General features: G+C 39.7%; 3 protein-coding genes and 1 long non-coding RNA gene across 7 annotated transcripts in view; 2 read left to right on the top strand and 2 right to left on the bottom strand.

Moving 5' to 3' along the window:
• Positions 1-830: 830 nt before the first annotated feature.
• LOC144089975 (uncharacterized) lies at positions 831-10,430 on the bottom strand. The gene is made up of 5 exons (XR_013305250.1): positions 10,318-10,430; positions 9,417-9,503; positions 4,682-4,775; positions 3,793-3,922; positions 831-898 (listed from the first exon to the last, which is right to left on the bottom strand). It is a non-coding gene; the product is annotated as an uncharacterized LOC144089975 (long non-coding RNA).
• On the top strand, positions 1,748-5,515 carry ldah (lipid droplet associated hydrolase). Its single transcript, XM_077621244.1, has 6 exons — positions 1,748-1,970; positions 2,146-2,280; positions 2,530-2,699; positions 3,688-3,928; positions 4,953-5,035; positions 5,123-5,515. The coding sequence occupies exons 1-6, from the start codon at positions 1,832-1,834 to the stop codon at positions 5,309-5,311; spliced, it is 957 nt and encodes a 318-aa protein (XP_077477370.1). The 5' UTR covers positions 1,748-1,831; the 3' UTR covers positions 5,312-5,515.
• An 8-nt stretch (positions 10,431-10,438) lies between the features above and the next one.
• On the top strand, positions 10,439-15,313 carry dio2 (iodothyronine deiodinase 2). Its single transcript, XM_077621245.1, has 2 exons — positions 10,439-10,681; positions 12,398-15,313. Exons 1-2 carry the CDS (start codon positions 10,439-10,441, stop codon positions 13,001-13,003), a joined length of 849 nt encoding a protein of 282 aa, XP_077477371.1. The 3' UTR covers positions 13,004-15,313.
• A 1,957-nt stretch (positions 15,314-17,270) lies between these two features.
• nrxn3a (neurexin 3a) overlaps positions 17,271-24,536 on the bottom strand; it is a 63,112-nt gene continuing 55,846 nt past the window's right edge. For all 4 annotated transcript variants that reach the window (XM_077621239.1, XM_077621240.1, XM_077621242.1 and 1 more), the window contains one exon: positions 17,271-19,022. In XM_077621239.1, coding sequence (XP_077477365.1) covers positions 18,727-19,022 — 296 coding nt within the window. In that variant the 3' untranslated portion in view covers positions 17,271-18,726. The remainder of the gene's footprint in view (positions 19,023-24,536) is intronic.

Here is a 24,536-nt window from a genome sequence, read left to right as displayed (position 1 = left end):
TTTTAGTAAGGGAAAACATCTAATGATCATTTGTTTTTTTCATTTAAAATGGAAACTATTTTTTTTAAAAATTATATTCAATATTAAAGTGGAAAGCCGAAAATATTGTTATATATTTATTTTTAGATTTTACAAAATGCTTTTTGACCTAAAAACACCAAATGATAAAAAAATGCAATTATTGATTTAAAAAGGGGAAAATCAGGAACGTCTATAATCTTCATTTGAATTTGAAAAAACAGAAAGGTCACACTCATGATTTACTTACTCGGGCCGCACAAAATGATGCGGCGGGCCACATTTGGCCCCCGGGCCGCCACTTTGACACCTGTGCTTTAAACATTTCAGAAATACTGACACAACCTGACATCAATTTTAATATGAGAACCATCTACTATAACGTGTTCGTAATTTAGCAAAATTAGCTACTTTACTTTATTGCTAGCACTATAGGATTTATCCTCGTACTACTCGTTTGATTCTTTTTGTTCGGGCACTTATCTCGTAATATTACAACTTTTTTTCTCATATTACAATTTTTATCTCGTAGCATTACATCATACCCCCCTAATGTTGACTTTTTTCTCGTCGTCCTATTTATTTTTTTATTGTTATATTGAAATTAACTTGTGTCATTACAACAGATATATACATACCTTTATTCTCTTTTTTTTTCTTTATTTGGGCCTAATACTGTTGCTATGCTAACATAGTCAACTATAAAAAAACAATGTGTGTCGTTGACCTGATATTGAGTAATAGCTTTGGTTATATTTAAATGTAAGATAAGAAAAATACAGCATTATTTACAAAAAATGTTTTAAATGTACCTTTGCTACACACACTGAAGAATCTTTGAGGAAGCCTCAAGAATCTGACAGCAGCCATCATACTTGACCTAAACATTACAACAGAAAAATGGCAATATTTTAGACGGTCATTGACGTCCAATCCATTTTGACTGGGAAAGATGGCAGCGATCATTCGAACATTAATAATATGAGAGCTGTTTCAAAATACTCAAATATAATGAAACTTTTGTTACAACAATGTTTTGCTAGAATCATACACACACAAGTTAATCTCCATTGGGATACTAAACCAAAATATACTTGCCCCGGGTTTGTTTCTATTTCAGAAGACTAAAGTTATTCCCGTGTTTTAATCATTCAATTTCGGCCCCTCTCAAAGGTTAATCTTATTGCAAACCTCGCGTTAACACTTTAAACAGCCCACACCAAACAAAACATCAATTTAATCAGAAAGTAATGCCGAGGACAAATCATAGATACCAAATAACGGTCAAAGTAGACTGACTATACGGAGGTATCCGTTAGGGAACGGAAGTCGTCACTCGTTAGCATCTCTGTCTATCGAATGGCACAGACGCAAAATGGCCGACTATTGACGACGTCCGTCAGAGTTGCTCACAACAAGCATCACGCATCTATTATTCTTTTTTTATCTACGATCTACTCAGTCCACTCCCATGCCGGAAGTGAATTCCGAATGTAAACAAAATGATCACCAACCGGCAAAAGGAAGGAATCCCATCTATTATTTTTTGTTTAGAAATGACAATGTATAAAACGCAGTTTAAATAAAATACAAATCAATCGTTTTTAATTTTTAGATGAATGCATTCTCATCTTTGGAACGTAACCTTCGACGTGGAATGAACCTTTAGCACCGTGGTGTCAAACGGAAAGAGACCCCGGAAGATATACATGAATTCTTTCTTTTTAAAATATATATGCTTCGTATCTTTACAATGTTGGCATGAATAGAAGACGTGGCTTCCTCGATCAATAACTTTTTCGAAATTGATGAAATGGAAAACGCAGTAATCGAAAGTAGGGATGCAACACGAACCGATTTTATTTACTGTTATGGAGGTATAACGGAGGTTCTAAAATGTGGTCCCTCTCATTTGAACGCTGAACACAAAGTACTTGTTTTAATAATTCCTGGTGAGTAAACATCATTGTCCTTTTGTAAAATTTTCCTAGGTGATGGTTGCCAATTTATAATAATTAATTCAAAAATATTAGCAATACTGGACTGAAATATTGTCCCATCCATTTTAAGAGGGAGGCATGGCAGCGAATGAATTGATCAAATTTGTGTGTTTTTTTTTCAATTCAGGCAACCCCGGCGTTGCAGGCTTTTACAGAACCTTCATCCAAACACTTTATGCTCAATTTGACCGCCAGTACCCAGTGTGGGTTGTGAGCCACGTTGGCCACTGTACGCCACCTCCATCGATGGACCTGCTGGAAGGTAAAAATTGCATTTATTTTCTGAAATAAGCTTGAAACCCACGTTAAAATATTCTCATTTCAACTTGCTGTGTTAAAACAAATAAAAATAGTCATTTTCTGAACCACTTATCCTCACAAGGGTCGCAGGGGGTGCTGGAGGGGCCGGATACACCCTGAATGAGTGGCCAGCCAATGGCAGGGCACAAGGAGACACACAACCAATCACACTCAAGGCCCAATCGTCGTCACCATGTTTTTTTTTCTACAGATGCTTCATCGACGGGCGACCTGGATCCATTCGGTCTGAACGGTCAAATCGAACACAAGCTGGCCTTCCTCACCAAATACGTCCCAAAGAAGACCAGCCTCGTTCTGATTGGACACTCCATTGGCTGCTACATCATTTTGGAGATCATGAGAAGAAATCCCCATCTCAAGGTTTGTGGTTTTATCCAAGGGTGACGAACCCTAAATAGTCCACAATAGTCTTCATCACATTTTGGACCGAGTGGTTACCACGTCGGCCTCACAGTGGGGGGGATCTGGGTTCAAATCCAGGTTCGGAGCTTTCTGTGTGGAGTCTGCACGTTCTCCGTGGGGTTTCTCCGGGTACTCCGATTTCCTCTCACATTCCAAAGACATGCTAAAATTGCCCCTAGGTATGAGTGTTTTTTTTTTTAGATTAGATTAGAATAGATATATTGGTTGCAATAGCAAGACAGACACACAAGACATTGTAGACCTAGATTAAAAAAATGGAGCCACTTTGTCCCACCTCTGGCCCGAAATCAGATGGGATACACTCCAGCACCACCCGCGACCAAATACAGAGGGTGACCTGATTAGATTAGAAGTATTGGTTGCAATAGCAAAACAGACACACAAGACATTGTAGACCTAGTTTAAAAAAACTGGAGCCACTTTGTCTCCTTGTGCCCTGTGATTGGCTGGCCACCCATTCAGGGTGCCCCCCCCCCCCACCTCTGGCCCGAAATCAGCTGGGATAGGCTCCAGCACCACCCACGACAAAAATAAATGCTTCCATTTTTTTCGGCATGGGCAATTTTGCGAGTTCTCTGATTGAGTGCACATTGTTGCCAGGTAACAAGGAACCTTAAAATGCCCTTAAATTAACAGGAAGTCACTTAGAAATACCCAAAAATCAGCAGGAAGTGACAAATGAACAAGAAAGTCCCCCAAAACCAATAGAAAATGATCCAAAATTTACAGAAAGTGACCCAAAACTGCCCTAAAATGACAAGGAAGTGACACAAAATGAAGTTATTGCCTGCTATTATGCAATGATAGATGTCCAATTCACTTAAACTGGCCTTGAATGCACATCTTTCAGTGCCATTGACGGCACCAGACGTCCAAACCATTTTGACTGGGAGGGGCGAACGAATAAAAATATGTTTTTTTCCAGATTCTGAAGGCCGTGATGCTGTTCCCGACGATTGAACGCATGGCCGCGACCCCCCAGGGAAAAGCCGTTACCCCCGCGCTGTGCCATTTACGCTACGTGGCCTACCTGTCAATCTTCTTGATCTCCCTTTTGCCCGAGACGGTCAAAAGCAGACTGGTCAAACTGGTTCTCGGCCGGGTGGGCCGTCTGGACGGCGCCGTTGTCCAAGCCACGCTCGGCCTTCTCAGTGGAGACTCTGCAGGTTATTAAAATTTATTTACAGGAAATTTTCATTCAACTTTCCTTCGTAGGTTTTAGCACAATTAACATGACATCATTGGAATACAAAATCATAATAGCGGGCGAGCGGTTAGCGCATTGGATTCGCAGTTCTGGGGTCGAGGGTTCGATCCCAGGTCGGGAAATTCCTGCGGGGAGTTTGCATTTTTTCCCCCCGGGCTTGCGTGGGTTTTCTCCAGGTACTCCGGTTTCCTTCCACATTCCAAAAACATGCCAGCTAGGCTAATTGGATGCTAAATATTCCCTTAGTACAGGGGTGTCAAACTCATTTTTGGGGGGCCACGTTGTAGTTTTGAAATTAATTGATTAATAAATTGACAGCTTTTTTTAATCGTGCTGATCGAAAGATCATTTTTGGACAATCACATTTGTACAAATTGTCTGCAATTATTGATTTAAAATGAGCAAACACAGGAAATATAATATACATATATTCAATATTAAAGTGGAAAACCGAAAATATTTTTATATATTTATTTTTAGATTTTACAAACTGCTTTTTTACCAAAACACACCAAAAGAAAAAAAATGATAAAAAATGCAATTATTGATTTTAAAAAAGGGGAAAATCAGGAAATATAATATACATCTATAATCTTCATTTGAATTTGATCCTAAAACAGAAAGTCGGCACTCATCATTTACTTTCTCGGGCCGCACAAAATGATGCGGCGGGCCAGATTTGGCCCCCGGGCCACCACTTTGACACCTGTACCTTAGTATTACTGAGTGTGATTGGTTCGTCTCTTCGTTCCCTGCGATTGGCTGGCCATCCATTCGGGTCGTCGGCTCCAGCACCCCCCGTAAACCTTGCGGTAGGGAAAACAAAGGGACAATAAACGAGTGCTGAAACTAGTAATCGCAGTAAATATTTGTACGAACAACATTCGTAAGCAATAAGTGCCGAAAAATACACAGTGAATTGATATTTAAATTCCGTGTATAAACTTGGACGACGCTAAACTGGTTTATTTTGCTTTTGGCAGCTAACGCGGTCTACATGGGGGGACAGGAAATGAGGAAAGTTTTGGAAAGAGATAACACCACCATTGAGAAAAACCTTGAAAAGGTAAGACTAGTTCAAATCAATTTTTTTAGGGGGTAGTTTGTATATGCTATGATATTAAAGGACGTGTCTTTTTTTGCTTTGTTTTAGCTTCTATTTTACTACGGAGCCACAGACCACTGGTGTCCCGTCCAATATTACCACGAGATCAAGAAGGACTTTCCCACCGGAGATTTCAGACTTTGTGAAAATGGATTTCGGCACGCTTTTGTTCTGGATGCCGGGAAAGAGGTGGCGGAAATGGTAGCCGAATGGATCCAAACCCAATTGAGGATTTAACACTGGGGTGTCCAAGGTGCGGGAAGTGGGCCGCTAGGGGGTCCGATCTGGTTCGCGGAGTTCTTCTGCCTGATGGGGATTTTGTAGCTCAGTCAAATTGAATTAAATGCTTGCATTTTTTGCCACAAAAACAGATTTTTGTGATTTGGGATTTTTTTGTAGCTCATTCAAACTGAATTAAATGCTTTCATTTTTGCCACAAAACCAGATTTTTGACTATGTGTTCAGAAGGAACCTTGAGATCCCTAAAAACCAACAGGAAGTCACCTGGAAATGCCCAAAAAATCAGCAGGAAGTGACCAAGGAGCAAAAAAGTCCATCAAAATTAATCAAACAGTAATGTTAAATGCATACATAGTTTTTTTTTTGAACATTTGAAACTATTTTATTTTTGAGTAAAGCAAAAAAAACTTTTTTTTGCCTATCAAATCATTTTGAACCAAAGGTCTCGCTCCTTATATGGTGACGAGCTCCCTCCAATCAAAGAGCCAAAATCAAGATCAACGCCCCGCCCCCCTATTTGGAGCTCCGTTCAATTAAGACCTCCAAAATTTGCTATCGCTATTCCCAAGCTAAATTTAGTTTCTTTTGCCCGCCGCAATCTAGATGGGGAAGCCATTGTTTTTGCTTGCGCACTGTCCGAAATTTGGAGAGGACGTTTTATCGACATGTCCAAAAGTACAGACAGTAGGCAAACAAAATGGACGAATGGCTACAAGGCAGACAGGAAATAAACAAGGGAACATGGAGTTATTTGATTGTATGAGATTTATCCCACATCGATTTGGCGTCTGGTTAACGTGCTCTGGCAAGGTCATCTGAAGCCCCCCTGCTGTGGTAGACCATGGACTGGCAAACAGGAAACACAACAGTGGACGTGGACGCCACGTTTTGATCAATAGGACGACCCCCCCTCCAAATATCCACATCTATTTATGCAGTAAATAAATATGAACTTGTAAATGGAAAACATAAACTCAAACGTTTGGGCTCAAATTTTACAGCCGTATTTTCCGGACTATAAGTCACATTTTTGTTTCATCGCTTGGCTGGCCCTGTGACTTACATACATTTTTTAAAACAAAAAATAGCCTTAATTTTTTTCAAGAAATAAATGCTATATACAAATATATATATATATATACACATACATATATATATACACACATACATATATATATACATACATATACGTACATATATACATATACATACATATACACACATATATACATATACATATGTATATATATATATATATACATATACACATATATACATACATATATATACACACACATATATACACACTCATACATATACACACATATACATATATATATACATATATATATACACACATGTATACATACATATATATATACATACATATATATATACATACATATATATATACATACATATATATACATACATATATATACATACATATATATACATATATATATACATACATATATATATACATACATATATATATACATACATATATATACATACATATATATACATACATATATATACATACATATATATACATACATATACATACATACATATATACATACATATACACATACATATATATACATACATATATATACATATATATACACATATACACATACATATATACATATATATATATATATATATATATATGTATATGTATATATGTATATGTATATATGTATGTATGTATATATATACGTATATGTGTATATATATATATATATATATACATATATACATACATATATATACATACATATATATACATACATATATTTTAATACAGTGTCTATTTTACATAAAGCCTTAATATATATGGTATACTTACTGTTTTTCATTAACTTTTTTTGACGACAGCACACGTCGGTGGCGGCCATCTTGGCGGCGGTTAAAAACGTTCCTACTACTGAACCCCTCGATACCAATAATGCCATTTTAGCGCCGTATCGGTTCCCATACTTGGTTTTAATGCTCCGCTAGTCATCGGTCGCAATTCATTCATATTTGTGACGGGTGTTGAGTATTAAATTTTTATGACACTGTCATGAGAAGCATTGGAATAAAGTGTATTTTTTGTTGTTGTACTTTAGTAGCCTTGCTAATGATTGCGGCCACCACAAACATTGCATGAACGCTTATCAAACTCAACTCTTATGTAACATTACATAAGCTTAAGCAACTGGCAAAGCCGTACTCATTGTTACATATTTGCAAAGTCAAGGTTTGGAAATGACGAAGGGTCGCTCGGAATCCAGGCCAGCACACAGTATTGATTTATCATAAACAATAGTCTATAATATAAATAATCCTAAAAACACAATCAATCCAATTTTAATATTCAGATGTTTAATTTTAAATGACTTTCAAATGACTTTCTGGGTTTCAGTTTCGACACGCTAGCAAACCCAAGTGCTATATTAGCATTTAGCTTAGCAGTTAGTGCATTAGACTCTTGACCAATGGCGACTAATTGACTAGTTAATGCTTCTTACTTAGTCATATGGGCTAGTACTGTTGTCACAATACTACAAAATTCAACTCAGTGTATTATTATATGATATTTCATCCTATTTTCAGTATAGTGTACATTTTTAAGAATGTATTTTATTCATTCGTTTTCTCAACCGCTTATCCTCACAAGGGTCGCGGGGGTGCTGAAGCCTCTCCCAGCTAAGTGAGGCGGGGGACACCCTGAACCGCTGGCCAGCCAATTGCAAGGCACGAGGAGACAAAGGACAACCAATCACACTCATAGCTAGAGAATACTTAGCATCCAATTAGCCTAGCCTAGCATGCTTTTTTTTTGTAAATGTGAGAAGAAAAACCAGAGTACCCAGAGAAAACCAACATCCGCTGAGAGAACATGAAAATTCCACACAGGAGGACCGACCTGGGATCGAACCCACGACCCCAGAACCGTTAGGCCGACACACTAACCACTCCTCCACCGAACTGTTTTTTTTAATGAACTATTTTTGACGCATTGAATCGAGTTCTGGCAGCGGACAAATGGATTTTCTTTCATTCCCTGCCAACCCAAACACCTCAAACTGGAATCACTTAAAGCACAGCATGGCTGGCGGCCATCTTGTGTGGGTCACCAATGCCCTGGAAAACTCCTGCTGATCTCAAAGGTTATTTCTCAGTCGCCGCCGCCAAATTTTAGTGACAAATTACTTTCTTTTCTATCCAAAGTAGGCTCCATTCCCCTTTGACGTGGCCAATGAAAAGAAGCCAATTGGGCCTGCCTTTGCTTTCTCAGGTGGGCGTACTCGCATCCACCAATGTTGTCCCGGTGGTCTTCTAGCTGGCAAAACGGTCAGTCCTGCTCGCCCCATTGTATCTCAGATTTTTTGACATGCCAAAGATAAACTCGTGTGACATGGCGCGTCCAATGTGTGACAATACCGTGGTTGCTAAACCAAGCGGTGGGCTTCCCACGCTGGCAGCGGGCGCGTTCATTGGCCGCAGCTTTGCAAATGTTGCCAAGAGCTCGGCTTGCGGCCACAAACCGTGGCGCCGTGCCACGTTTTTCTCGTGCAATCTAACTTTGAGCTTCAGGTGTTGGACCAAACTCGGTTCGCTTCACGTTTATGCCAACTAGGTCACGCGTGGGCCGGACCACCCTTATTTTGGGACCAAAAAGTGACTCCATTTTGACTGCGAGGGGCTAATGAACGTTCGTTTGTCCCCTATTGGACGATGTTGACGAGTGGTTGGCCCGTTGGCCTAATAGATTTTAGATCGTTGGTTCGATCCCGGCTTCAGATCTTCTGTGTGGAGTTTGCATGTTCTCCCCGAGCTTGGCTATGTGGGTTTTACTCGGGTACTCCGGTTTCCTCGCACGTCCCAAAAACATTCATGCTAGGCTAATTGGATGCTAAATTGTCCCTGGGCGTGAGTGTGATTGCTTGTTTGTTTCAAAGTGCCCTGCCATTGGCTGGTAACCGATTCAGGGTGTCCCCCTGTAGTTGGCTGGGACAGGCTCCAGCACCCCCGGCGACCCTTGTGAGGATAAGCGGTATAGGAAAATTGATTATTTTAATTAGGGAGACTGGCAAAGAGTACTCACGGTTTTCTCGCCGCTCTCAGTCGAAATGAATTGGACGGGCGGCATTGTCATCGTTGTCTGGGATAGGCTTCAGCACCCCCGGCGGTCCTTGTGAGGATAAGCGGTACGGAAAATGAATGATTTTAACTGGGGAGACTGGCAGAGAATCTTCAGTTGAAATGAATTGGACGGGTGGCATTTTCATCGTTGGCCGGGATAGGCTCCAGCACCCCCGGCGACGCTTGTGAGGATAAGTGGTTCAGAAAATAAATTATTTCAACGGGGGAGACCGGCGGCAAGTCCCTATGTTTCATCCACCACTCTCAGTCTAAATTAATTGGACGTCTTGCTTTGTCAGAGTTGAGTGAGATAGGCTCCAGCACCCCCGGCGACCCTTGTAAGGATAAGTGGTTCAGAAAATAAATTATTTCAACGGGGGAGACCGGTGGCAAGTGCCTATGTTTCATCCGCCCCTTTCAGTCTAAATGAATTGGTTGACTGGGATACGCTCCAGCACCCCCGGCGACCCTTGCGAGGATAAGTGGTTCCGAAACTGAATGATTTCAACTGGGAATACTGGCGGCGAGTGCTCGATTCATTAGCCCCTCCCAGTCGAAATGAATTAGACATCCAGCATTGTCATTGTTGGCTGGGATAGGCTCCGGCACCCCCGGATAAGCGGTTGAGAAAATGAACGATTTGACCTGGTGACAAGTGCTTTTCCGTTGATTCCTCGGCCACTCTCAAAATAAATCAATTGGACGTCTAGCTTCATCATTGTGAGTCAAAAAGTTAAAGTTCACAACCGACCAATAGAAAGAGAGAACGGGAAATGGAGATAGATAGCATTGCAAGTAGTAGCGTTGTTTTGGTTTGGTCTGGTTTTAGTAGTGCCTACCTAGCGACCTAGCTCTCTACCTACCTCCCCCGTGGGAAGCGTGCGCGCAGGGTTGCGTGGGCAGAGCCTGCGCCGCACGACGGACGGCACGCAATGAGCGGCGAGCGCTAAAGCAGCCGTCTAGCGCGCGCACACACTGAAAAAAATGGCCATGGACAGCGAAGATGTGCTGCTCACCCTGCAAATCTTACCGGGATTCTTTTCCAACTGCCTCTTTCTGGCGCTCTACGACTCCATGGTGCTGGTCAAACGCGTGGTCTCGCTCCTCAGCCGCTCCGCGTCAAAGTCCAAGTCCGGGTCCGCCGCTTCGGGACAGTGGCGCCGCATGTTGACCTCGGCGGGGCTCCGTTCCGTGTGGAAGAGTTTTTTGCTGGACGCCCACAAAAAGGTACTAAAAAGCTCTAAAAAGAGAGAAAATACGTTTTTTGGGGGGGAAATATGATTTGGAAATATGATAACTATTTTTCTACATTTTATACTGCAGTTGACTAGTTTTTTTCTATTTTTGGTAACATAATTGTATGTTATTTTTTTTTTGCATTTGCAATACTATAATTATGACAATGTTGTTAAAACTCGTTTTTTTGTACATTCAAAAAATATACAGAAAACATTGTAGGAATTCATAAAAACAGCATTAATAGGTTTAAAAAAATACTACATTATTGAATAAATTCCTTCTTTATATGACATTTATTAGGCATTTTTGTCAGATTTTTAAAGAAAATTAATAAAAAGAGAAAAACTAAATAAAACGCAATTAAAAATGCATTTAACTCATTGCACGCCAAGGGCGGCATTAATCGATTTTAAAAAATACTACATTATTGAATAAATTATTTCTTTTTATGACATTTATTAGGCATTTTTGTCAGATTTTTAAAGAAAATGAATAAAAAGAGAAAAACGAAATAAAACGCAATTTAAAAAAAATGCATTTAACTCATTGCACGCCAAGGACGGCATTAATCGATTTAAAAAAATACATTATTGAATAAATTCCTTCTTTTTATGACATTTATTAGGCATTTTTGCCATTTTTTTTTAAAGAAAATGAATAGAAACAAAAACATCAAATACAAAAAAAATGCATTTAACTCATTGCACGCCAAGGACGGCGCCGGACCTCCGTTCCATTTAACTTGGCCATTGACTTTGGACGGCGCCAATCCCCCTGGTCCTTCGCCCCTCCCACTCCGAACGTATCGGGACATCCGTCGGCGTCAACGTGAAAAGCTTCCAAATCCTAAATCTGCCCCGACAGCTGGCGTCGTGAAAACCTTTCGGCCCGCTCGTTATTGTTCGGCCAAATCGCGTCTTCCGGATGGCGCGAGCGGTTTTACAAATACGGCGGTGGTCAGATTTCATTGGCGTTCTGCGACGCGAACAGCAGAACTGGAAATAACACGTCGGGCCTAAACGACAACAACTGTGTCGTATCCGTTTGCATGACGGCGCAGTTGACAAAAGTCACGGTCGGTCCGTTTAATTGAATCTATTTTTGAAGGCGCTTCTACTTTGGAAAAAAAAACGTGACTTGAATTCTGCGTTTCGTGACACAATGTTCAAGTAAACAGAGGCACGATGTTCTCCAAATGTAAATATTTGACCAAAGCGCCGTCTGTCGCGAGCTTGTCTTGTACGCCGGTTAACAGATACCTTTACAAAAAGTCATTCAGAAATTGTGTCTTTAGGCTGCCGGTGGCAAAAGTGTAACAATTGCATGTTATTTTGAAGAAACAGACATAAAAAAAAAATCATTTTTTTCTATTAATAATAAATTATGGTGTGAAAAGTAATTGCTATTATGCTAAGTCAAACACTGGTTAACCCCAACTGTGCCATTAACTGGATTTACTGTGTACTAGTGATGAAGCCATTTTAGTCGTGACGGCGGCCATCTTGGTAGGGGCGACGGTCCTATCAAAGTCCTTGCATCAACCTTTATATAACAAGGTTATTTTGCAAAAAAATGTAATATGATTTTTATTATATTTTACTTTTTAATGTCAAAGCATCTGCTATTTACTGTGTGGCTGTCACTAGATGTCCAACGGACGACAACCAAAGGGACAAAAGAATTAAATCCATATTTCGTCCACAGGTCAAACTTGGCTGCGAGGCACCCAACTCCAAAGTGGTAAAAGTGTTAGCTAGCCCCGAGCGAAACGACGACGACGACGCTAACCCCCCGACTACCGAGGACCTCGACGCGAAGCCCCGAAATCGAGAAGAATGCCACCTCCTGGATTTCCATCGCTCGGATCGCCCCCTGGTGGTGAACTTTGGCTCGGCCACATGACCCCCCTTCGTCAGCCACCTTCCGGCTTTCCGCCGTCTGGTGGAAGACTTTAGCGACGTGGCCGATTTCCTGCTGGTCTACATCGACGAGGCCCACCCCTCGGACGGCTGGGTGGCCCCGCCCATGGGCCCCTATTCTTTCGACGTACGGAAACATCGGAGTTTAGAAGAGAGGTTGCGGGCGGCCCGAAAGTTGATCGATCACTTTTCCCTGCCCCAACAGTGCCAGCTAGTGGCCGACTGCATGGACAACAACGCTAACGTGGCTTACGGGGTGTCCAATGAACGCGTTTGTATCGTACAACGGCGAAAAGTTAGCTATCTGGGCGGGAAGGGCCCCTTTTTTTACAACCTGAAAGACGTCCGCAATTGGCTGGAAGAAAGCTACGGGAAACGCCGGAAGTACTAAACGGCCATGTAGTGTTCTGTTGGGTTTAAGTCAGGGGAATCCCTCGACGGATCATAAAAAAAAAAAAAAAAAACGGAATGATCTTCAACGGGAAGTTTTTTTTTGCGACTAATGTTTTTAAATCTTTTCCTAGGTTTTTACAGCACTTATTATTCAGGACGGAAAAAAATGAATGAATGAAAAAGCGTTTTAATGTGTCCAAAAGTATTTGGCAAACATCAGCGGTTGTTCGAATGAGGTCAGCGCCGTATTTCCCCTTTGTTTGCGTTTGGCCGCCACATTCATCAGGGCTTGGAAATGAGCAGTCCAGCAGCAAATTCGTAATTACCTCCCCGGCAACTCGTTATTGTGACAGTTTCTATTACAAAAGACTTTCGTGCTTGGACAAAAAAAAAGGAAAAAACAAAAAAAACAATATTCTTTTGTCTTCCAGCTTTCTCATAAACTTGTTTTATGTGCCGCATCCAGAACAACTACATTCACGCTCTCTAATTTCAAGTCTATATTCACGCTCGGCTTATTATTAGCAAAGTTTGCTCTTTCTATCCCCATTTTTAATCATTTTTTGGTTGTCTTTACATTTGATTTCTTTCCGTTTTGCACTTTGCGGCTAGCTAGTACTTTTTTTAGCTTCAGCAAATGTGTATAAACAGTTAAACTAGCAATACATTAAAAGTAACATTTAAGAAAAGATGAATTTGACAGTAATATTTACTAAACATTTGCTGTATTGACAGTGAACGATCTATGAGAAAATTGATGCTAGCTAGCACTTCTTTTACATTTATTTTAGCTTCAATAAATGGATGCAAACAGATAAACTAGCTAAACATTAAAACTAACATTTAAGAAAATTGATGCTAGCTAGCACTTCTTTTACATTTATTTTAGCTTCAATAAATGGATGCAAACACAGATAAACTAGCTAAACATTAAAACTGATATTTAAGAAAAGATGAACTTGACAGTAATATTTACTAAACATTTGCTGTATTAATATAGTGAACGATCTACATGAAAATTGATGCTAGCTAGTGCTTCTTTACATTTTTTTAGCATCAGTAAATGGGTGTAAACAGTTAAACTAGCTAAACATTAAAACTAACATTGAAAAAAGATGAATTTGACATTAATATTCACTTAACTAAACATTTGCTCTATTGGTATAGTGAAAGATATAAGAAAATTGATGCTAGCTAGTACTTTACATTTTTTTAGCTTCAGTAAATGGGTGTAAACAGTTAAACTAGCTAAACATTAAAACTAACATTGAAGAAAAGATGAATTTGACACTAATATTCACTAAACTAAACATTTGCTCTAGTGAAAGATCTATGTGAAAATTGATGCTAGCTAGCGCTTCTTTTACATTTATTTTAGCTTCAATAAATGAGTGTAAACACAGTTAAACTAGCTAAACATGAAAACTAACGTTGAGGAAACGTTGAATTTGATAGTAATATTTACTAAACATTTACTGCATTGATATAGTGAAAGATTTTTGAAAATTAATGCTAGCTAGTGCTTCGTTTACATTTATTTTAGCTTCAATAAATGGGTGTAAACACAGTTAAACTAGCAAAACACTAAAACTAACATTGAAGAAAAGATGAATTAGATAGTAATATCCACTAAACATTTGCTGTATCGATATAGTGGAAAATTCACGTTAAAATTAATCGCCTCACGTTCAAAAAACAATGTTTATGAGTGAACTTTTTAGGACCAAACGGCAGTAAGCTAAATAAATAAATGGTTTTAGCATTCTTTCTTAAAGTGCTCAAAGTCATGTTGCAACATGACCTTCACCAAACAGATTATGATCTCTCATTCCTAATAAAAATAAAAATAAAGCCAGCATTCCAGCAACGCGGAATCGAGAAAAAGCCAAGCTTGTCAGAAAATAATCCACGCTTGTCACTCATTTTACGCTCGACGTTAGCTTCGACAAGTTTCAACAACTTTGACTAAATCCGTTTGAATTCCATTTTGTTTTTCCTCGTGTTGGATGCTAACGTTTCCGTCCTGATTTCACGTGTTTGCAATATTTTGTGTATTTCTTCGGGAAGGTTTAGAAAGTGTCCGTTTTGATGGTTAAGTTTGAGTTTTGACAAATCAGATGCTTGGTCCTGCTGGATGACGTGAAAAAGGTGTACTGATGAAAACCTCCGATGAAAGAGTGTGTGCTCAGTCTGTGGTTGGATAATCCACACCTTATCAACTTTAGAAGGAACAATTGCATCTGCTCTTTTCTGTCCAATTTACTACTTTGTATCAATGTGTGTTTGCGCAATAAATACAGGCAATTTGTTCTTGTCTATTTTGTCCGAGGGAGTAATAAAGGAGAAAATTAAGCCAAAACAACTCTTTTTCCATTTTATATGAAACTAAATGTCAGATTATATTTAATTTTTGGTAACTGTCATATTATATTAAAAGCCTTGAAGCTAATTGGGTTAGTTTGGGGCATGACGTCAGCGAGTATACTAAACTTTAATTGAGATCTTTTTAAAATCGCTCGATATGAATGACAGAAATAGCAGTCAAATCTATTTAAACTGGGCAGGATGGCATTGAACAATGTTTTGACTGCAATAGACATCCAATCCATTAGAACCAATTTAAGACTTAAATACACGTGTCAAAGTCTTTTCCACTATCGAATTTAGGTTATCCCAACTTTTCCTGCATAAAAAGACTCAAATGTGGCTTTTGTGAGTCGCCCCCTCGGAATGTTGCCATGGCAACCCGCGAACAGAAAAACTTTAAAAGCGACGTCCAGCCAGACACTCGGCGTTCCCGTTAAAAGGGGGACAAAGGAAGACGCGGGAGAGGAAGAGACTAATTAGCTACACAGGTTCGAGAACCATAGACAGGAAGCGAGAAGATGCGCTTGAAGTGTTTTAAGAGACGCTTCTAAAGGACTGGGAAACAAATGTGTGAAAGAGGAGCCGTTTCCGTTTAGTTTTATCCACATTTAACCTCATGCCCTCTCAACAGGGTCCCCTTACTTTTTGATACAAACACTAAGCGCCGTTTGGTTTTTTATTTGTTCGAGATCGCGGCCATCTTGGGCAGGGCGAAACTAGGTTTAGAAAAGTACTTATTGCGTTTTTTTGTGGGCGACTGAAATGTATATTATTATTATATTATATTATCATTATATTAGATATATTAAATAATTATATATATTTTTTAAGGTTAAGGGTTTGTGTATTTTACCTTAGTGTTTTTATGTCTGGACATTGGGTCCAAAATAGTTTTTCTTTTGCTAAAATGATATTCAATGAAAAAAGACCTACATTTGTATTCAAGTATGTTTTTGCTAAATATAAATTAAAAATATTCTTGTTGTGCGTATGTGTATGGGGCTAACAAACAAGCTGTGACAGCTGCTCGTTAAGTGGTACATTGATCTCGGACACTTCAAACTCTAAAATGCTAATCTATGTAAGAATACCTACGTTTGTATTTAAGTATGTTTTTGATAAACGTAAATAAAATATATTCTTGTTGTGTGTATGTGTGTGGGGGGCTAACGAATAAGTTGTGACGGCTGCTCATTATGTGGTACATTGATCTCGGACACTTCAAACTGTAAAATGATATTCTATGAAAGAATACCTACATTTGTATTCAAGTATGTTTTTGATAAATATGAATTAAATATGTGTATGTGTTTGGCGGGCTAACAAAAAGCTACGACAGCTGCTCGTTAAGTGATACGCTGATCTTGGACACTTCAACGTGTGCCGCCTTCAATTCTACGGTAACGGGACTGGATCGGTCTTAGCTGGCGGCACCCCCGAGAGTACTTTAAGAGCAGCAGTACGCTGTCTCTCTAACACGCACGCATATACAAACACAACACTGTACAAATAAAGTTTAAGTATACATCTGTGGTTACGCAACATACCTCAACATAAATTGGAAGAATGTATGGGTAGATCTTACATGGCTAAATTTTTTGGACTTGTTCATTTCTTTAGTACCTCGTGTGCGAGCACCCCTGAACATATATGATTGTTAAAGTGGAGCTAACCTTTAGCTTGTCGTCTCCTTGAAGTGTAGATCTCGACCAAAGAAAGTCTGTCCTAAAATGTACTGGAGATGACAAAAAAATATGAACTGAGTCTCGACATTTTTGCAATCAAATATCCAGAAACATCATTTTCAGCAGTCTACCCCATTGAAACAGTCCCCGAGTGGGACTCGAACCCTAACTCCCTGCACGTCAAGTCAGGCAAATGTACCACTGGACCACCGGTGACTTGTTTCTGACTTTATTTTCTTTCAAAATGAGACTATTGGAACCCAAAACAGTATTCAGCTTCGGTACAGAGAGAAGGGCACCTTATTTGGTTGAAACACTGCAAGTAGATAAATATTCATGCAACTTTAGAAACATCTGTAGTTAGATCGCTAGGCTAACAATACAATTTTTATCTCTTGACGGAATATCAATATTATTCTCCACATTCTTTTTCTCAGCATAGAATAAACAAGTTTATAGACTTTGTCATGAAATATGCGGATAATCGTGTCCAGTCTGTACAATAGAGGTACTAAAAATGACAGCCGTCATATGGTATATGTACAATTTACTACCTACAAAGTACAACAGCTAGCATGTAATAAAATATGTAAACAAATTTTGCTTTGTTCTTTTTTTTTTGACACAGTTGACTGTGACAATAGATTAGATTTCACACTTTGACCATTGAATTTATTTCTGTATACACGTTAACAATTTTTTAGTACTGCATTTGTCCTCACAGATCCATAGAAAAAGAGTACAATAGGCGATAAACTGATATACAGTTTTTTTTGTTTTTTCCTCCAAAAAGATCAGAATAGTCATTTTTTTCTCTTTAAGTGATACGCTGATCTTGGACACTTCAAACGTGTGCCGCCTATTTTTAACTGATATTTTTGTCTGGTCCAAATGTGGGAGGGCTTTTGTTTCCAAATTTGGCGTCCAATGGAATATCGTCTTTTGACTATTATACTGTAAGTTAGGATGACATGCATTTTACAATCATTTGCTTTTTTTCCCCCCAAAGCGAACCCGCACAAAGTGTGTCAGACAATCAGAATAATGATACTAAATACGATTTCAACGAGAACAGATTGACCGAGCGGCGTTGGTGTGCCGACTCGACTTCATTTTATACACAGAAGTAGCTGTTTTCTTGTTGTTTTGACCTCCATTTTTCTTTTGCTCAAAGCCAAAAAAATAAATAAGACACCACATTATTCATCAGAAACCACACGACCGCGTCATATACCGAGTACCGATACGACGAGTCCATTTCCCCCTCTCGACTCCACCGACAAATGACCCCGTCTGGTTTAAGCACTACGACTTGCTTTCATGCGGCTAACGGACCGTTTACCGTTTTGTAAAATACAAAATAACGTGGTGTTGTTGTTTTTTTTTTGTCGTCACGTACAGATCACGTTGCTCTAAAAAGTCACTTGGGAGAAATATTTCTATTACTGAGAATGTCTCTGACCAGATAAGAGTAGTTAAGCTCTCTAAAGTTGCTATGAAGCTTCCCCCTGTTACACGGACAGAAGTAAGTGTGCTTTGTATTATAGTACATGTCATCATCAGTTCGGCTATTCGGCGCCAGCGGAGGATCGCTGGGGTTCCGTCGGATACCATCGTTTTTTTTTTTTCTGTCGAAGAACTTTCTAACTCTCTTCTGTGGAGTCCACGGTCACACGTAATATTCTTTATCCTTATTTTTCTGCTTCTTATTGCTTCCTTTGGAGCTTTGCTGCTTATCCTTGACCACGGCGCCGTTGCTCTGTGCCGAGTTGGTGATATAGTTCCTGCTCTCGTCCACCTGGTAGGAGCCTTCGTCCCTGTTCCTGTACTTATACATGGCATAAAGTAGGATGAGGATGCACAGGGCGGCGGCCGCCACTATCCCGATGACCATCCCGGTGGTGCTGCTCGATTCCCGGACTACTTCCGAAGGCCCCGGCCTGACGCCTGGTTCTGTGGGAAGTGCTGTGGGTATATTACGGAACAGGGTGGAGGTTAATCGCGGGGCCCCTCGGGCCGGCGTGCCGTCTAACCTCGTAGGATGCGGGCGATGGGAGCGACTTTAGGTCTTGGCGAGGGCTTTTTTTTGTATTTTTTGTGTGTGTTTTTTTTTTTGTTTTTAGCCGGTCGGATGTTCGGCGGGTGCATTGTGAAGGGTGGCGGTAAAGGCAGAGAGGTGGCGGTGGTGCGGCTCTGGCGGTATGAGATAGTCCTATTGCGTCTGGAGAGCGAAGCGTTATGGCTAACAGTCCTGGGCGAGGGTGCTTTGTAGCCACCGCGTAGCCCGACGTGGATAAAAAGGGGGTGACAGATGGTTGTGTGTTTAAAAAAAAAAAAAAAAATCTTCTTCAGCGCTGGCTGGTTAGACGTGAACTCTTCCCAGAGCCATACCCCGATATTGCCAAGCCATCATCATCACAATCATCGCTGCCTCGGTCCAACAAGCACGGCGCCCCCGCCTCACTGGCCTTGGACAGGGACTCTTTGGTGGTCTCGGTAATGGCGAGGAAGTGGGTGGTAGTGGTGGTGGTGGGTTGAGGAAGTGGGAATGAAGGGTGCAAGAGGATGGACAAAAGGGGGTGGGCTAATGGATCCTCGGATACTGGGGACGGGGACGGAGGGGGGGGGGGGACTAACTCAGCTCCTGGGTTTGGACACAGATATACAGACCGTTAGGGGACGGGATTTTTGGTGGCTGAGGCTCGTTAGCGGCGATCCGTGCAAAGGGAAATTAAGGCGGAATCTGAGGAAGCGTCCATGTGCGGGAAATGTCACTTGCCATATTTCCCCCCTTTTTTTGACGCATGGACTCTTTCAGATAGACGTCCAATCGGAATGTGAGAAAAGTTGAAAATAAAGATGTAATTTGTTGTTCTTCCTCTGGCCGAGATGCACCCTCCCGACATTGATTTATCAAAAGTAGTAGAAATCCCGGTTGGTTAAACTTGGCATTGGTTGATTTGCTGCCAATGGGATTGGACGTCTATTTGCATCAATGGCAGTCGATGACTTGAGGGAAATTTTGAAATTAAAGACAAAAATATGACATGATTTGATTGCCTCTTATGACAGTGGCATAATCACAACATGACTCGTGAGTCATAAAAGATTCGAATGATTCACGGCTCCTAAACGTTAAAAACATTAAAAATGATGTCAACATTGCATAATAAATGACATTATTTACAAAATGATCTTTGTATGTTTGTCGTTAATCCAGCCACTGTCGTGAGAAGCATTTAAATAAAGTTTAAGACACGAAGAAAAAAAAACAATGAGATACATTGCAATTTCTGTCAAGATGAAAATACAAAAGTTTGTTTTTTTATGATGAGTGAACATTCGGACTGCCATTGACGTTAAAAAAAAAAAGAATCCACTGCTCGTGTACTTTAGAATTTACGAGGCAGTATTTGGCCCATAAAGAGAAAAAAATAAAAAAATGGAATTGCAAGAATCAAGTGGAGATAATATTAGAAGTTTAAAGTCGTAATATTACATAGCAAAATGACATTTACGAGAGACCTAGTCGCTCTTCATGTCATTTAAATATAGTTTCTGTGTGGCTAAACCTAATATTGTAATTCGTAAAATACGTAACTTTACTCAATATTATGAGAGTAGATAATGCAAATGATGTCAAAAGTTATGTAATTGGATGATGTAATGTTACAAAATAGCAGGTACATTTTACTTGACATCACAAATTTAACCTGCTAATATTTCAATTGAAATATGATTCATCTGTACACTTGTCCTGACTAGCGTTTGTAAAATCATAATTCATTTTTGTAATATTATACAAAGTACATAGAAGTCAGAATAACACATCTTTATCAACGTATTTTAACGACGTAAAGATCTTAACATCGCAACTCTTTTGCGCGATATCTACATTTTAAAAACTACTTTTTTTATCGTAATATTACGACTTTATTCCAACCTATTTTTCTCTCTTTTGGGCCCAATACTCCGTCGTCATATTTAAAAGCACCTTGCAAAAAACAAAAAGATTAACGATAGCAACAACCAACAGACATTCACAAGCGCACGATTCTACCAGAGAAAAAAAGGACACTTTATTATACTTCAAATCATAAAACATTGCGCAAAACATACTAAGACACTTTCACAAATTAGTCAGTGATGCAGTTCTTCCACTTTTAAAGTTATGCGTTAATCCACAATATTATCACAAATGTAGTCAAGATATGATTTGAAAATTGAAAATTCATAATTAGCGTATTTTCACGACTATAAGGCGCACTTAAGTCTTAAAATTTCTCCAAAATAGACTGGGCGCCTTATAATCCAGTGTACCTTATATATGGCAAAAAAATGAAAATGTGTCATTCAGTGAGGGTGCGCCTTATAATGCGGTGCGCCTTATAGTCGTGAAAATACGGTAGTAACCTGTTATTTTAACAGGTATTCAAAAGGGCCGCCAACTGCATGACTGAAAAACAATCAAAGAGAAACAATTCCACTTACGTCGACGTATTTCCGCGTTAGTTTGCCGGGAAGAAAAGAATTTACAAAAGAAACAGGGGTATAATAATAATAATGCATATCCACGTTATATCAATTTTAAAAAAGCCGGTATATTATTTTTCATAAGAGTGTGTGTTTCTATATCAAACATGACAGTACAGGGAGGCAACAACATACACACACACACATCCACACCACAAAACGTAAAAAATAAACACCATCATGTTCTTCTGTCTTCTTTAATATATATCTATATATATATAAGTCATCTCTCACCGTAAATAATGTTGTTGGCGCTCATTTAGTTGTTTTTTTATCAAAATCTACATTTTTCCATGGCGATAAGACTTGGTCTAAACTCTACTGGCGTCAGAGTAACAAAAAAAAATTAATAAAAATGACTCTGGAGTCGTCGTTGCGTTAAAAGCCTAAGAACGAGGGAGCGGGTGAAGAAGGGGGCGGGGCCTATGAAGATATTACAGAGGAAATGAGGCTGATGAGGGTGACAGTGTAAGTCAGTTGCCATGTCCATGTAAAGGCAGAACGAGGCGGTCGGGCGGCAATAGAGCTTTTGGCTGTAAGGAAGGGATGGGGATATACAAACAATGAGCATAAACATGCCCATCTACGTACAGAAAAGAACAGAACAACTCTAACACTGACAGCTCTGACAAACCCTAAACTGCAACTTTTTAGCCATGCAAGTCTTTTTTTTAATTTTTTTTTTTTGCACATAGTATTCGAGAATTACGTTTTTTTTTAAAGGTTAAGATTTCAAAGTATCCCAAAATATTGGCTGATGAAATTGCGATCTAGAATGGTGCGGGTTGCGTGGAGGTATTTTTTTGTGATTGATTTGCAAAGAAAGCACAAATGAGGTGGAGGGAAAATAAATAAATAAATAAATAAAAGTCATTAGTAGTCGTTAGTAGTAGGAGCAGTTTCATATTTGAGATGGTCAAATTACACGTTAAGGAAAATAATTCCCAATAAGCCAATGGTGAAAAATTAATATTACTCATTCGTTTTCTGAAACGCTCATCACGGGGGTGCTGGAGCCTATCCCAGCTACTTCGGGCCAGAGGCGGGGGACACCCCGAATCGGCAACCAGCCAATCGGAGGGCACGATTATCCAAACAACCAATCACACTCACAGCTAGGGACAATTTAGCATCCAATTAGCCTAGCGTACATATGAATCGGCGGCCAGCCAATCGCAAGACACGATTAGACAAACAACCAATCACACTCATCACTAGGGACGATTTAGCATCCAATTAGCCTAGCGTGCATATTTTAGGCGGGGACACCCTGAATTGGCGTCCAGCCAATCGCAGGGCACGATTAGCCAAACACAACCAGTCACACTCATAGCTAGGGCCGATTTAGCATCCAATTAGCCTAGCGTGCATATTTTAGGCGGGGATACCTTGAATCGGCGGCCAGCCAATCGCAGGGCACGATTAGCCAAACAACCAAACAACCAATCACACTCACAGTTGGGGACAATTTAGCATCCAATTAGCCTAGCGTGCATATTTTAGGCGGGGGACACCCTGAATCGGCGGCCGGCCAATCGCAGGGCACGATTAGACAAACAACCAATCACAGCTTAGGACAATTTAGCATCCAATTAGCCTAGCGTGCATATTTTTGGCGACGTGGGAGAACCCCGGAATACCCGGAGAACATGCAAACTCCACACGATGAGTACCCACACCTGGCATCGACCTGAGAACCGTTACACTCGTCCACCGGATTAAAACTACTAAATCCAAACAAATTAAAAAAAAAGAGCTGTTCCAACTATTAAATGACAAGATGAATGGAGGTCATTTAAATATTTTGTTGTTGTTGTTGCACACACTACAACCAGATGCACACAATAGAAAACAAAGACAGCGTGTAGAGAGGATCTCCACCGCCAGGGGGGGGCGGTTTCTCCTCTCTCACGTGGTTCTCCATGACAGAAAACGTCCGTAATGTTAAATGTTAATCTTTAAACATGAAGCGGCCGTGCAGTCTGGGTGTATCGTGACAATACTGGCTGGGAATCAGTTGATATTCTCATTTCTTTTTTTTTGGCTTGCTTTTTAGTTGTACTGCAGGATGTTGATGCATGCTTAAAGTAAGTTGCATTTAGGGAAAGTAGAAAAGAAACAACATTGAAAAACAGGGGTTTACAGTAGGTAGCACTGACCAAAAAATATGCCACAGACTCTGTGTCCCAATCCCGGATTATTTAAGAAGGAGCCATAATTTAAATAACGGCGTAGAGATTGATATAAAGATGCGACGACGTTAAGAAATGTTTTCGTTGGAATTTACTGGGAGTTTCATTTAGTGTGATTGGGATGCAGGTCAGTTTTAACCAATAGCGGAAGGGGGACAGGAAAAAATACAAACATTGAACGTACAATGGATTTGGAAATGTGGTACACCCCTTTTTTATTCCCTGTTGAACATTTGTGGGGAAAAATAATGAAAGGTTTAATGGGTACGCTTATGCTAATTTGGTGATATTAGGAGAATAATAAGGATGTCCAAAATATAAATGTTTTTGTCCACCCAATTTGAGTAAAGATGACACAAAAATGATAAAAGGGTAATTTTGACGTAGCAGCAAGGAGGAAAAATAAATAGAAATCTAAATTGTTTAAATAATGTATTTTCCAAAAAAGCGAAAATGGCATAAATTGAACTTGTTGTGATTTGTTGGACATCTACTTTTTTAACTTCAGGGTTTGCTTCAATAGTGTCAAATTGTCTGTGTATCTGTAATTTCCTATTATTTTGATAGCTTAACCTCCTAAGACCCAAATTCTTGCAAGGCATGCATTTTTATTTTCTCTTTGATATTTAGGCTATAATTAGGCTTCAAATGAGTGTAAAAACAAAGAATTATCTTTTTATTATCAAAGTAATTACTGAGAAAAATGATGTCCACGTAATGTGGACGCCAGGTCATAGGAGGTTAACTCATTAAT

This window comes from Stigmatopora argus, chromosome 15 (assembly GCF_051989625.1).
Source record: "Stigmatopora argus isolate UIUO_Sarg chromosome 15, RoL_Sarg_1.0, whole genome shotgun sequence".
Lineage (NCBI taxonomy): Eukaryota > Metazoa > Chordata > Actinopteri > Syngnathiformes > Syngnathidae > Stigmatopora > Stigmatopora argus.
Note: the sequence above shows the minus strand (reverse complement) of the source record. Positions and strands in the feature narration are given on the sequence as shown.